Here is a 13,935-nt window from a genome sequence, read left to right on the forward strand (position 1 = left end):
TTTGCTTTATCTTATTCTCACGTGACTTACTGCCTGAGGCAGCGAGGAAACTTCGCGATGCTTCTGGAAGGCGGTGGAATGCAACAGTGTCGTCATGACTCTGCAAGAGCCGTTGGGCAGCTTCCCAAAGAATCTAAAGTTTCTCCTACAAAGCCGGCAATAATTCTTTCGTATATATATCATCTATTGTGCTTAGCTAGCTGGCTCTCCCTTGAATTTCACATATCTACATCGATTCCACGTTGGCAGATTGAGCCTTTAAGCAGCTCTTCTCACTCCCTCTCTGCGGAGATTCAGATCTCCCCACTTACATCATGAACACCGACAAATACACAGACAAGGCCAACAAGGCCTTACAAGATGCCCTCGAGCTAACCATAGAGCACTCGAACGCAGAGATTTACCCGCTCCATCTTGCAATTGCCCTCCTCGATCCTTCTCAAGATGAAGACGAAGGACCCTCACAGCATCCCTCTCACGGAGGTTCGAACGGATCCCTCTTCCGTCAAGTCGTCGAACGCGCACACGGTGATGTCCAGCTCCTTCATCGTGGGCTCATGAAGCGGCTGGTGAAGTTACCTAGCCAAGATCCTCCTCCGGAGTCCCGCAGCATTTCCGCACCTTTCCGAAAAGTTCTCAATGCCGCCAACGACTTGTCCAAGACACAGAAAGACAGCTATGTGGCTGTGGACCATCTCATACAAGCAGTATGCCAGGACTCTCAGGTTCAGGCTGCCCTCAAAGATGCCAACGTCCCGAGCGTCAAGTTGATCGATACCGCCATCCAGCAGATTCGAGGGACAAGGCGGGTGGACTCTAAGACGGCGGACGCGGAGAGCCAGAGCGAAAACCTTAAGAAATTCACCATCGATATGACGGGTCTGGCTCGTGAGGGGAAAATTGATCCGGTCATCGGCCGAGAGGAGGAGATTCGTCGGGTGATCCGCATCCTCAGTCGGCGAACCAAGAACAACCCTGTGCTCATCGGTGAGCCGGGTGTGGGTAAGACTACCATTGTCGAAGGGTTGGCCCGTCGGATCGTGAATGCCGATATTCCAGCGAGTCTATCACAGTGCAAGCTTCTCTCACTCGATGTCGGTTCGCTTGTCGCTGGAAGCAAGTATCGTGGTGAGTTCGAGGAAAGGCTAAAGGGCGTCCTCAAGGAGATCGAAGAATCCAAGGAAACAATTGTCTTATTCGTGGACGAAATCCATCTGCTCATGGGTGCAGGCGCCAGCGGTGAGGGCGGGATGGATGCCGCCAATCTATTAAAGCCTATGCTCGCTCGTGGCCAACTACACTGTATCGGCGCCACGACACTCGGCGAATACCGCAAGTATATCGAGAAGGATGCCGCCTTCGAACGACGATTCCAACAGGTACTGGTCAAGGAGCCCACCGTTCCGGAAACTATTTCCATTCTCCGTGGTTTGAAAGAGAAGTACGAAGTTCACCATGGTAGTGTACGGATCCTCGACGCTGCCATCGTCACCGCAGCCACTCTCGCTGCGCGGTATCTCACGGCCCGTCGACTACCCGACTCGGCAGTCGACCTGATTGATGAAGCTGCTGCCGCCGTCAGAGTAGCCCGTGAATCCGAACCCGAGGCTCTTGACAGCCTCGAGCGAAAATACCGACAGCTCCAGATCGAGATTCATGCTCTGAAGCGTGAGAAGGACGATGCATCCAAAGCCCGTCTCCAGGCTGCGGAACAGGAAGCAGCCAACGTAGTCGAGGAGTTGCGTCCTATGCGCCAGAAGTACGAAAGTGAAAAGCAGCGCAACAAGGCCATTCAGGACGCCAAAACGAAACTGGACAACCTTAAGAACAAGCAAGAGAGAGCCGAGCGGTCCGGCGATACTGAAACTGCTGCAGACTTGCAGTACTATGCTATCCCCGAGACGCAACAACACATTGAGACGCTGGAAAAGCAGCGCGCTCAGGCCGACGAGGAGCGACGAAATCGCCAGGGTGATGCTGGAGAGCCTCTCCTTGCTGACGAGGTCGGCCCTGACCAGATCAATGAGATTGTCGCCCGATGGACGGGAATTCCCGTGACAAGGCTCAAGACTACCGAGAAGGACAAATTATTGCACATGGAGAAGTACCTTGGCAAGGTTGTTGTCGGTCAGAAGGAGGCCGTAACATCTGTCTCAAATGCCATCCGACTCCAGCGATCCGGCCTCAGCAACCCCAATTCGCCTCCAAGCTTCCTGTTCTGCGGTCCTTCTGGTACGGGTAAGACACTTCTCACAAAAGCTCTGGCGGAATTCCTTTTCGATGACCCCAAGGCTATGATCCGGTTCGACATGTCCGAATACCAGGAACGACATTCACTCAGCCGCATGATCGGTGCGCCTCCTGGCTATGTCGGACACGACGCGGGCGGTCAACTGACTGAGTCCCTCCGGCGCCGGCCATTCTCAATCCTTTTGTTCGACGAAGTGGAAAAAGCAGCAAAGGAAGTTCTCACCGTCCTCCTCCAGCTCATGGATGACGGTCGTATCACAGATGGCCAAGGCAGAGTTGTGGACGCCCGCAACTGCATCGTCGTGATGACCTCTAACTTGGGCGCGGAATATCTTGCCCGGCCAACTACAAAAGACGGCAAAATCGACCTACAGACACGGGAGCTGGTCATGGGCGCCCTCCGCAACTACTTCCTACCCGAATTCCTCAACCGTATCTCCAGCACTGTCATCTTCAATCGTCTCAGCAGGAGAGAAATCCGTAAGATCGTTGACCTCCGCCTCGACGAGGTCCAAGCTCGCCTTGGGCAAAACAGCCGCAACGTCACCATCCAATGCTCAGAGGAAGTCAAAGACTACCTCGGTCAATCAGGCTACAGCCCCGCTTACGGTGCGCGTCCGTTAGGGCGCATCATCGAGCGCGAAGTCCTCAACAAACTTGCCGTTCTCATTCTGCGCGGCAGTATCCAAGACGGCGAGGTTGCTCGTGTGGTCATGCGCGATGGTCGGATCGAGGTGGTCCCTAACCACGAAGTCCAGCTCGACGAAGATCTGGATATGACTGATGAGGATGACTTCGACGCAATGGCTGAGATGGATGATAACAGCGGCGACATGGATCTGTATGAGTAGGGACGTGCCATGTGATGAGTTATGAAGTCTTACGTTTTCCTTTTGTGATCCCTTCTACTTTCTCCCGTTCAACTTGCCCTTTGGAGTCGAACATTTCTGTATTACCTTTTCAATTCAAGCCGGGAGCGGTTTTGCGGAGTGCAGTGCTTTACAGCGGCATATACAGTTTGTCCGATGTACATAGGCGAAGAATAGACGCGGGATGCGTTAGATACTGCAATATTATCTCGAATATCAACGTTGAGTACAATACCCATCGTATCAGACAACCACTGATACAGCCACTCACTCGCCATGCCATTCTAAAAGGGCGAATAGGGCACCACTGGTCCAGGATCCAAAAAAAAAAAAAGGTACGATAGAGGAGAGAAAAGAACAGAAAAACAAAGCGGAATGCGAAAGGTCGTGCAGGGATTCGAACCCCGGACTTTTGGACGTTTGAGAACAATTTCGACATCAAAACCAAATGTGATAACCACTACACTACACAACCACTTATTAGGGTTAGGGTCTTGACTTTAATGTTCTATTAGCCTGGGGAAATATTCTACCCGAGTTTATTGGCCGCTCAACCGACACGCGAAACGGAGATAGGTTCTTCGAACGCGAGGGACACCGGAGGATTTGGACGACCGTGGCTTCGTTAGTCTCTTTGAGATGTACACTGTTATTGGATTGTATCTTCGTCTGGATTGAGGTGATATACAGCGTAAGACGGCAGGATCCGAATTTCTCCAGCTGCGTGGTAATCCTCCCAAGTATATATGTAAATGGGATCTACGGGGTTGTTGACCTTCCTCCCGGGTACAGCGCCAGCCTTACGCAAGGAGAACCAGGGTAGGAAGCTAAAAATGCAACATGACAGCAATGGGTGCTTGCCTCGGAAGATAATTCATGACGTGTAGTATTTTCTGCAGAGGTGGTTGGCCAACCAGCACGCAACCACGCGGCGTAACCTATCAGCCTGCTAAAGCGGATATATCCATCCGTCTACCTTGGAGATAAGATCATTACACATCAGAACAACTCACTTACTGGCACTACTCCGAGGGTCAATTGTCGGCACGACGTCCCCAGTGACCCTATCCTCAACTACCACCCCTGGGATATGCAAACTCAGTACTGGTACTATTGATAAATTGGTTGTGTTGTCGTAGGACAGATAGCCCGCCGCAGTAGCCAATCTGGTAGTTGTTCTGTGGGTGGGGAGTGAAGACTGTGGACGGGACAACCATGACGGTATATGAACACGGCCTCCCGGCCCGCTGCGAAGCCACACATTCTGGGCTTTTGGGGTATCTCGCGATGGTAACAAAACCCGGGTGGAGAGAAGCCAGGAGTACAATGGTAGAAGCCAGGAAAGAAACAAGGAGACTGGGTATGGGTATCCAGAAATTCAATCGACCATGCCAGGCCTCGGGGTAATGGCTAGGTGAGATGCTAGCTTTGGATATGATGGCACGTTCCATGAGGTGCTACTGCCTACCTTGTTGGTGCAACCAAGATGGGTTGCCTTGTACGTGGGCGCTTGGGTGAATATTTATATTCGAGGACTCAGGCAGGGTTTGTGGGTTCTGCTATGGTTATCTTGGTTAGGAGGCTCTGGAGGGTATTTCCATGATGCGTTATATCATGGGGTGGGGAAAAGATTCGAACGATGGTGTAAGGCGGCTGGGGTTGTATATCTCGGCCTGCGCTGCTGCGCTGCTGATTTGGGGGGTTTTGGAATGCTGTTTTGCATTCAAAACTACTTCAGAGTGTATAGTACCAGGTGATTCTGCCTCATCTCCTGCATGAAGAGCAGTAACCTAGGACAGCCCTTACCATTTAAGGTACTCCACGTCAATGAATTTTGGTGAATCTAAACAATCAAAATCCGGTGTGGCTGTCCAGGATTGTTGCCATACCCAAGAAAAGGGACAGTCATTGGGGCAACTGGACGGAGAAACTCAATTGGCCTTGGGAATATCCACCTTTTCTTGCCTGGAAGAAAAAGCGCCGGGAAGAATTTAGTGATACTAGTCCAGATTGATGTTGCAAATGGATACTCCATATCTTGTCGTGCTGTGCAAAGTGGGTGCCTGAGCAAGAGTTCTGTGCAGTATAAAAGGGAGATTCCAAATCTATCCAGAGGCCAAAGTTCTGACAAACTCTCACCCAAAGCCAAGAGGGAAGCTAACTCCAGCGTGGCTTGGAGTCTTATGTGTCTTTGAGACCCGACCTTCCGGACACTACTCCGGTAGCATTGTCGCAACATGTCAACAATCTGGGCCCAAGCCCCCGCTGGGACGTGAGAGGCGATTCTCGCAGTGTGAGACAAGCCCGGAGGTAGGGCCTGAATTGGAAATGTCGACCAGAAGAAGTAGACGCCCAGCCTTTGAGCATCGGCTGAAAGTCTTGTCAAGAAGCCACTCCCACCGTGATTGGAGGAAGTTATCTCATAGGTGCGCTGTTCGGCGCAAAGGGACGGTCAGATTGCGCAGGTTGACTCGGCGTTGCCACGCTCAGATCCCCCATCTCCGTCGAGAAAATAGCCCTGTGGGCTCTCGCTCCCCGCCCCAATGCACCGACCGGGTGAATCGAGGGAATGCTCTCGCCCTCATTTCTAATGTGACGGTGATATCGTCAACCAACCACTAAACCGCACTGGGCAGAAGGGTTGGCTTGGAGAGCTTTTTGGCCACACAGTCTGAGCCGTGGGCGAGAAGATGATGCTCGGCATTGGCCCAGTCGACGTATGTGTATGTGAATCAATCCCAGATCCGTGGCAGGACCAGTGGAGAAGAAGAAACGTGGCCCATGAGGGAGAACGTTGCGATGTGCGAGGAGTCTCGCGGTTGGATCTCGCCGTCCACATATTCCGATCTCCTCCGTATGGGTATTTCCTAGTACGGGTTAGTTAAGCGTGGACCTTGGAGGCTTGGTGCCCAGGTGTGCTCGTTCTCAGTCTCCAGTTTCACCCCGTATTCATCCAATGAGTTGGGGTGAGGATCAGGGGGGAGGCGTTGCGTTTTCAGCAATTACCCGATAAGCGTTCGTGTTCCTGGACGAGGGGGCAGAGGGACTTTCCGGTAACTGGGAACCGAACCGAAGGATCAACTTTGAACGTGCGTGGTTTTTGAATCCTGACTGAAGCGTCGGCGATCCATGGCGGACCCACGCGAAAGAACGTGGGATCACTGCCACAATTCTCCAACAATTCCGGCGCTCCATCGGCCCAAACAGGGAAAAAAGGAGTTTTTTCTCCACGATCAAAGATGAAATCACGGCAAGTCTTGTGAAGGAGGGATGCAAAGTATGGGCTTGTTGAGATGGATGTGATAGTTCGAGGCAGAAAGTAGGCACCAACACGTGACTATCGGGAGATCTGCGAGGAGTCCTGGAACAGACTGCCCAACTTGGATGTGGCCGACAATTCAACAATTCAACCTTTGAAGCGGACTTCCATGGTTAAACAAGCCGACCACGGAGCAGGATTCTCCGTACTACGGAAGTGGAGGCGAAGATGCAGCCAGGGTTTCTCAATAATAATTGTATCAGTGGTACATGGTTACAATATACACTGTGTACCTCAAAACTCCAAAAGTTGGTCTAGTGGGCATGTCTAGTCGTTACGTGAAAAACAGAAGGGTAACAAGAGAATCATTATGTACATCAGAAAAGAAGAATTTTAGATATCCTTTGGGGCCTATATTTCAAGGCTGCGGTTGACGGTTGTAGTCCGCCACTCGTGACTCCCGCTCAACCGTGATTGTCACATCTTGCCGGATCTGCAGAGCCCGTTCGGAACCGTCGTCACTGGGATCATGAGTCTCGGCATCTTCAAGACTGACATTCGAGACGTGCTTCTGAGGGGTGACGACGACGCTCCGGTTGTAATCGGGCATGTGGAAATCGTCCCCGGATTTGAGGTGACTCGGGGGTCCGTAGTTTCGGTATCCTGAAGCCTTGCTGTTCCAGGCACCTGACCGGTACCGGTCAGTGGCCCGTTTTGAACCACCTGTCCAGCTCTTGAACGCGGGGAAGACTTCGCGGAGGAGGGACCAGATGAGCGGCAGGTTGGTAACCAGGACGGCCACGGTGGATTCTCGGAAGTACCAGTTCATGTAGACGTATGAGATGAGAGATGGTACCAGGCAGTAGACCTTTGTGAGGATAGCGGCGACGATGACGAAGATTCCCATCCCGAAGATGACGAGCAGGACTAGCTTTTGTTTGAGAGGGATGCGGACTTGCATTAGGAGCGGAAGGCCGATTAGGAGCATGGCAATATCGGCTGTAATGGCGATGCACCCTTGCACGATCTCGTAATATTGGTAGGTTGAGCATTGTGCTGCCGTACAGTTAGTTGCATCAACTAAGGTAACAAGGAGGGGTGGACTGACGGTTGGGAGTGGGCACTGCCCAGTAGTTCGATAGAGGTCGGCAGATGAGGAATAAGGCCAATTCAACTCCAACAAACCCGACAGCAACATATATAGCAAGGTAGTTGATCCATTTTCTTTGGTGTAACCCCTCTCTGTAGGATAAGTCGAGTCAGATATGAAACCTCAAGGGAATCTGCGTGGGGGGTGGGCCATACGTGATGCGGGAATAGATAATCAACATGCATGCTTTCATGGACCATATAGCAAGGACGAATGCATGTTCAGAGACAAATACCCATTTGCTTCCTTTAGCTCGTTCCGCGTAGATAGCAGGTGTCAAGTTCGCGATATCCTCGTCCGTCATCAAATTCGACCCTCCCCCGGAAGCAACCTGATTGAGAGCAACACATAGGATGGTGTACCAGATGGCCGCAAAGACCATAATGTAGTCGTCCCATTGAAGATTTCGAATGCCCAGCCGACGGATACGTGCTATACTGGGGAACTGTTAGGGTCTACTGAAGCACACTTCAGAGGTCGAGAGATACTTACAACCTCAGTACCACACTGAGCATTCCAACACCATAGAGAGTCCATGTCTCTCGAGCAAAGCTCCTACCAAACTCCGCACCCAGACTCGACATTTTGTCGTCGTGTAACCTGGTACCCCGGGCTGGAACAGGATCAGTTGATGTGATAGCCACTCCACGAAAGAAGTAAAGTACGAAGGAGGGGACAAGAGGATATAAGTAAGGATCACTTGGCGCAGCACGCTCATGGAAACAGAAGATAAGGCTTCGGCGCAGCCAGCGAGCGGCAGAGCGGGGGTCTGCCAGAGAGAGACACCTTGGGGATCGGACCTGACCTCGAACCTTGGATGGAGAATCGCTGTCTCCCGCGAAGGATGAGCGAATTTACATTGACAGTGCAGGTCCACGGTAAGACAGCAATAGCGCTAAAAAAATTGGCAGGAGCAAAAAAAAAAGACGACAGCACGAAAAATAATTATTGCAACAACCCTCCATGGCGAAACCTATGTCCCAAGAGCTTGCCCAGGTGGACTCGAAGACCCCCCAGAAGCAGACATTTCTTGGGTCGGAGAAATTAACATGATTCGCCTGAGCGTAGTCCATGGATCGTGCCAGGGGGCCTGATGTGACCGAAGAATCGGCCTTCATAATCTGATATTCAGCGAATGAGGAGTTGTCTATGCCCAGATCCTTCATGATGCAACTGGAAACCACACCTGACGGTGGAAAACGTCCGCTCGAGTTCGCAGACAATGGAGAACAGAGGGTGGCGATCCGCTGCCATCGGGTCGGAGGGCACCTGCCGCAGCTCAAGGAGATGTCGGGCGAGATGAGAAATGTTCCAAGGTTGGAAATTCATTTTCTGCATGGATGGGTCCACCAGTTGGCAGGACAGGTGCAAATGAGGGTTCTGCAAGGGATGGCGTCATTGGATGACAGCTTTTGTGGACCTGGATCCATCTGCTGAGAGAACTTTAATTTTTTCCCACTTTTTTCCCACTAATCCCAAAACCCCCTCAATCCATCCATCAAGCAGCCACTACGAGGGGTCCGCTGCAAGTCCATCCGAGCAAACTCCTGCTCGGATGCTCACTGCCAGGCCACACCAAGACGAGATCAACACTTCAGCTGTCGCTGGTTCCGTCCACCCGTTTTTCGTCAGTCCTTCCACTCCTTCCATGATTGTTCTGTCGATCCTTACTTCGGTGCCTCAGGCCATCACTGTGAGGATACCTGATGGAGCATACACAGGATGTTGCAGGTGTGCTTCCCGGATACAAGCGGCAAACCCGGGCTTTCCGCGCGCACCATCGTCGCCAGCCTCTGCTGAGAGGTTAACAATTTCGAGCAAGCCCCGAAGAGCGGGCATCGTCCACAGAATCTGAATTCGTGAAGAGGTGGCTGGCGCAACAAACGCTAAGAAGTCCACCGTCGCTTCACTGTGGGCCAGCGAGACATCGTGCGATGTGCGATGTGCTGCTGTCCACCGAACCGATCGGCTGAAATTGCTCACTTTTTGTTAATCTCTGCCATTATTGGAAACGAGAGCCACTCGGCTGCTTGTCCATTATTGCACTGTTGTCAGGGCAAGATCTTAATTCGAGAGGGGCAACCAAACCAGCAAGGCGCAAAGTCATTCCATCGTCTCCGATTCTCGAGTCTCCCGCCCAGAACCGTTCCATCCCAAAGAGTCAGTCTCTCTTCCTCGCCCCTCTTCCTGGCGAGTTCATCCAAGGCTCTAAATTTTGCCATTTTCTGGGCTGCTGGCTGGACTTGGAGGGACGTCTGGGCGGTTGGTTACGTGCATTGTGTGCCTATAACCAGAATATGCTTGGTTGACTCCACAAGCATCCATTCGGTCCAAAGGTTCGGAGACGCGATTTGGAGCAGTTCCAGTCCTGGAAGTCATCGGAACCGCACTCATCCGCAGAACGACTCTTCTTGATTCACCTTGGCCTGTCTGATCGCGATCTGCTCTCCATCCAGCCATTGAGATCCAAAGCTGCTGTTTCTGATCATTCCTATGCTTGGATTTAATATGCGAGCCTTCGATGTCCTCAATCGAAGAGCTCCAGAAATTTGCTTCTGAAAAGCGCAAGCCTGTCTCTTGCGATTCATGATCTCGCTTGCCTGTCGTCGTGGTCTTTCAAGGAGCCTCTGAACCTTTTTTTTTTTTTTTTTTTTTTTTTTTTTTTTTTTTGGGTGGCTTGTCGTTAGCAATCCTCAGTGATGGCCCGAGTTCTGGAACCCTTACACTGTGAGCCTGTCGGAGATTGACCACCAACAATCAATATAAACAATCAAATTAAGTTTCGCTGATGATTAAAGACAGAAATAATAACAATGACTTTTCTGCCGAAGCACAATTGTGACTAGCGTCATCACGATGTGACCATCATTCTGAATTTCCTCAGTTGCACCAACAGCGCCACAGCCCGGAGCTTCATTGGGAGGAGTTAGTGGGAGGATTTCGCCATCAGAGTCTGAGACAAGTTTCACATGGAGCCAGTCCTGGAAGAACGGCCTCAAGACTATTTGATCTTAATTGAGGCCTCTCAGCCGGCATCTGGGAGGCGCCGATTCTGGAGCCATTGTCACATTCTAAAATATGCCCGGACAAACTCAAATAAAGACAGCAGGTCTCCCAAACGACGATTCTCCTCAACCAAGCGATCTGGAATCTCCATACATTATTCAAGGAGCATTTTCTCCGTCTTCCTGACATTTCTTCTCTAATCCAATCTCCTAATTGAAATTAACTTGATACGTGACGAGGGCGACACAGCTCTCATCCATGGTAAGGTTGCTTGGTCCATGGTCGAGGATGATAATCAAGGGCGGGCCCAAGCGGGTCAGCGTGAGTTTCCATGGCATGTCTCCGATCCCTCATCCATACAAGAACTGGAACCACCCCGACTCAGGATGGTCAGCTTTCTCAAGGAGAGTTATGCGCCATCGCTTGAAGATTCTGTTGTTCCACTTCGCATGACTCGATTGAGGCGCCAGAGATTTGGAGCAGATAACACCTCAGAGACGCCGAAGTCGGCGTTTGGTAGGATGGATTCACGATGCCGCCACATGGGCCAACATCGCTGTTTTCTTTCCATTGAGTAGTTTACCCTTTCCTCCTTGCTCGCACAGGTTGGCTTCTGCCACGGGCATTATTCCTGATGAAACTTTCCTCGAAACCTTTCTCATTAATGCTTCCTGCGAGGCTGTACTAAATTCCTTCCATAACGTCCCGCTCGCATGCATCCCTTGATCGAGAGCTGGAGCCCTCGCACCCTTGCCTAATGCGGCTGAAGGGGGATCGTTCCTGGGGTAAGTCATCTGGGGAGGCCGGAACACGCGCTCAGTGACTATGGGGAACGCTTTTCTTTGATCCTTCTGTTATCAAATCTCACGAGCATCTTCGCGACGAAGCTCACTTGGTGCCCCGAGAGGGCTCCAGGGCTGTCTGCTGAAGCTCCCCCTTCAGGCATAGTTCCTCTGTGTCCTTTTTCCCCCCATCAGCCAATCGGCGCTCTGTAGTGACCCACCTTGACCTCACGCCGCCACTTCTGGCGTCGCTGTTCTTGAATATGATTGGCAAGAGATTTGGAATCTGCCACAGAGCCATTCAGCGCTTCACCACGAGGGATCCACCCACGCGCATTGTCCCACCACTGGCGGAACCTGAACTGGTGCACCTGGGCAGCGCAGATGAACCCTCGCAGAGTATAAACTCTCGCGCTGCTCCTGATCGCTTCTGTCACTGCGAACGGTGTACGGCATCCTTCTCTCCTTCAACTCACCCCTCCTTCTTCTGGAAGTCAGGACTGTCACTCTCTGGCGTCTTGTCCTGTCGTTTGTATTCAGGCATGCTTGGGATTTAAGGGATCCCTTGCGCCACCGGATTGTCAGGATCTTACATCAGGGTCTGAACCGCGCTCCCGCATCTGGAACACGCCTGTTTGAACCTTTCCCCCCGTGGTCCCAATACCGACCCCGATTGTCTTACACACCTGCAAAATGGCTGCAGACGCCCCGGAAAAGACAGGAGCCGTCGACTCGTCATCGACAGAGGAACAGCGATCTTCCATGGAATTGGTCAATGCGTCTGGTCATCGTCAGGAGCTTCAGCGAAACTACAGTCTGCTGAGTATCTGTGCTCTCGCTATCACGACGGGAAATACATGGATTGCTCAGGGAGGAAGTGTGGCTGTTGCCCTATACAATGGAGGGCCGTCGGGCGTTATTTATGAATTTATCGCCGTTTCAGTCTGCTACTGGATGGTGGCAGCTTCGATTGCGGAACTGGCTTCAGGGATGCCTTCTGCGGGTGGTGGTATGTTTCTTCGCCCTATCTTTTAGGGCTCTACGTTGTGCTGATTATGATCTAGTCTACCATTGGGCTTCTGTAACTGCTGGAAAGTACGGTCGGATTTCTGGTTTCTTCGCCGGTTGGTGGAACTGTCTGGCATGGATTCTTGGAGGTGCCTCAGTATCTGCGATTCTGGGCCAGCAGACTGTTTCAATGTATGCGCTTATGCATCCAGGATTTGAGATGAAGGCATGGCATGTTTTCATCAGCTTCATCATATGCACATGGCTCTGCTGCTCTATTGTCCTGTTCCTGAACCGCTTCCTGCCGCATATGAACAACCTGGGTGGATTTTTCATTCTGTCTGGTGTGCTCATTACCATTATTGTCTGCGCGTGCATGCCTCATGTCAACGGCATCCCATATGCCACAGACGAGGAGGTTTGGCGCACCTGGACCAATTCCACCGGATACTCGAGCAATGGCTTCGTGTTCGTTGCAGGCATGCTCAACGGTGCCTACGCTGTTGGTACTCCCGACTGTTCGACCCATCTTGCGGAAGAGATCCCCAAGTAAGTTTTATCAACGTTCGAAAAGAATTTCGTAATTCTAATCATGTTTTAGACCCAGCAGAAACATCCCCAAAGCCGTCTTGGCTCAGATGAGCATAGGGTTCATTGCTGGCTTGCTCTATATGATCGCGCTTTTCTATGCCGTCAACGACCTCGACGGTGTTTTGCAAAGCTCTTTCCCTCTCGCTGAGATCTACCGCCAGGCGAGCGGATCAAGGGGCGGCGGACTCGGTTTGTTGATTGTGACTTTCCTCCCCACAGTCATCAACTGTGCTGGTTGCTACATAACTGCTGGCCGTACACTGTGGACTCTTGCCCGTGACGGAGCGACTCCCTTCTCCGGCTGGGTCGGCCACATTAACAGCAAGATGCACAACCCCTTCAACGCCACCCTTGTCTGCGGCGCGGTCATGACCATCCTCGCCTGTATCTACGTCGGCTCCACGACCGCTTTCAACGCCTTCGTCGGTTGCTTCGTGCAGCTGTCATCTCTTTCTTACTTCGCCGCTATCTTCCCCCACCTCCTCACAAAGCGTTCCTCCTTCGTCCGCGGCCACTTCTGGATGGGACCTTTCGGCTACGTAATCAACACCCTTAGCTGCATCTACATCATCGCCTTCGTCGTCATCTTCTGTTTCCCCTTCTCCCTGCCGACGGACGCTGCCTCAATGAACTACGCAAGTTTGATGACCGGCGGCCTGACCATCTTCGTGGCCATCTGCTGGCTCTTCAGAATGAAGACCTACGAGGGCCCGAAGTTTGTCCCGCTCACGGATAGGGCTCTGATGGATGATGCGAAATAGAGCACGTCTTTTCCTCCGGACGATTGTGGATTTTACGACTATTAATATACGTGGCGCGGCGCTTTAGATTTCGGGGGTTTGTCAGATGAACAGATTTTCCTTTAAAAAGATATCTTCGCTTCGATCGTTACGACATACTTTGTATATATTCTATCGCTACACTGCGAATGCTATAATAGATTGAATTTTCCGTTTCCAATAGATGCCCCTCGATAATTGAATGAAAGTAAATAGAAAAATCTCGGCAATCCTTTGTATA

General features: G+C 51.6%; 3 protein-coding genes and 1 non-coding gene across 4 annotated transcripts; 2 read left to right on the forward strand and 2 right to left on the reverse strand.

Moving 5' to 3' along the window:
- The first annotated feature begins 193 nt into the window (after positions 1 to 193).
- On the forward strand, positions 194 to 3,453 carry BJX67DRAFT_341045 (ATP-dependent Clp protease ATP-binding subunit). The gene is made up of 2 exons (XM_071027843.1): positions 194 to 3,340; positions 3,436 to 3,453. Exon 1 carries the CDS (start codon positions 315 to 317, stop codon positions 3,099 to 3,101), a length of 2,787 nt encoding a protein of 928 aa, XP_070890908.1. The 5' UTR covers positions 194 to 314; the 3' UTR covers positions 3,102 to 3,340; positions 3,436 to 3,453.
- Positions 3,454 to 3,501: 48 nt separating this feature from the next.
- Positions 3,502 to 3,594, reverse strand: BJX67DRAFT_t18. The gene has a single exon. It is a non-coding gene; the product is annotated as a tRNA-Gln (tRNA).
- Positions 3,595 to 6,796: 3,202 nt separating this feature from the next.
- BJX67DRAFT_376782 (uncharacterized protein) lies at positions 6,797 to 8,112 on the reverse strand (the record flags this gene model as incomplete). Its single annotated transcript, XM_071031950.1, has 4 exons — positions 6,797 to 7,434; positions 7,487 to 7,620; positions 7,684 to 7,965; positions 8,021 to 8,112. The coding sequence occupies 4 exons, from the start codon at positions 8,110 to 8,112 to the stop codon at positions 6,797 to 6,799; spliced, it is 1,146 nt and encodes a 381-aa protein (XP_070890909.1).
- A 3,449-nt stretch (positions 8,113 to 11,561) lies between these two features.
- BJX67DRAFT_92381 (putative choline transport protein) lies at positions 11,562 to 13,740 on the forward strand. Its single transcript, XM_071035635.1, has 3 exons — positions 11,562 to 12,325; positions 12,381 to 12,873; positions 12,926 to 13,740. The coding sequence occupies exons 1-3, from the start codon at positions 12,010 to 12,012 to the stop codon at positions 13,674 to 13,676; spliced, it is 1,560 nt and encodes a 519-aa protein (XP_070890910.1). The 5' UTR covers positions 11,562 to 12,009; the 3' UTR covers positions 13,677 to 13,740.
- The last annotated feature ends 195 nt before the right edge of the window (positions 13,741 to 13,935 follow it).

The sequence above is a fragment of the Aspergillus lucknowensis genome (genome assembly GCF_044049455.1).
Source record: "Aspergillus lucknowensis strain CBS 449.75 chromosome Unknown BJX67scaffold_2, whole genome shotgun sequence".
NCBI lineage: Eukaryota > Fungi > Ascomycota > Eurotiomycetes > Eurotiales > Aspergillaceae > Aspergillus > Aspergillus lucknowensis.

What these genes read in the sequence shown, in the direction of transcription:
- BJX67DRAFT_341045 (XM_071027843.1), top strand. Translation starts at nt 315, where the DNA reads ATGAACACCGACAAATACACAGACAAGGCCAACAAGGCCTTACAAGAT.
- BJX67DRAFT_92381 (XM_071035635.1), top strand. Translation starts at nt 12,010, where the DNA reads ATGGCTGCAGACGCCCCGGAAAAGACAGGAGCCGTCGACTCGTCATCG. An exon ending in GATGCCTTCTGCGGGTGGTG is followed by an intron (nt 12,326 to 12,380) that starts GTATGTTTCTTC and finishes ATTATGATCTAG; the next exon opens with TCTACCATTGGGCTTCTGTA. An exon ending in CTTGCGGAAGAGATCCCCAA is followed by an intron (nt 12,874 to 12,925) that starts GTAAGTTTTATC and finishes ATCATGTTTTAG; the next exon opens with ACCCAGCAGAAACATCCCCA.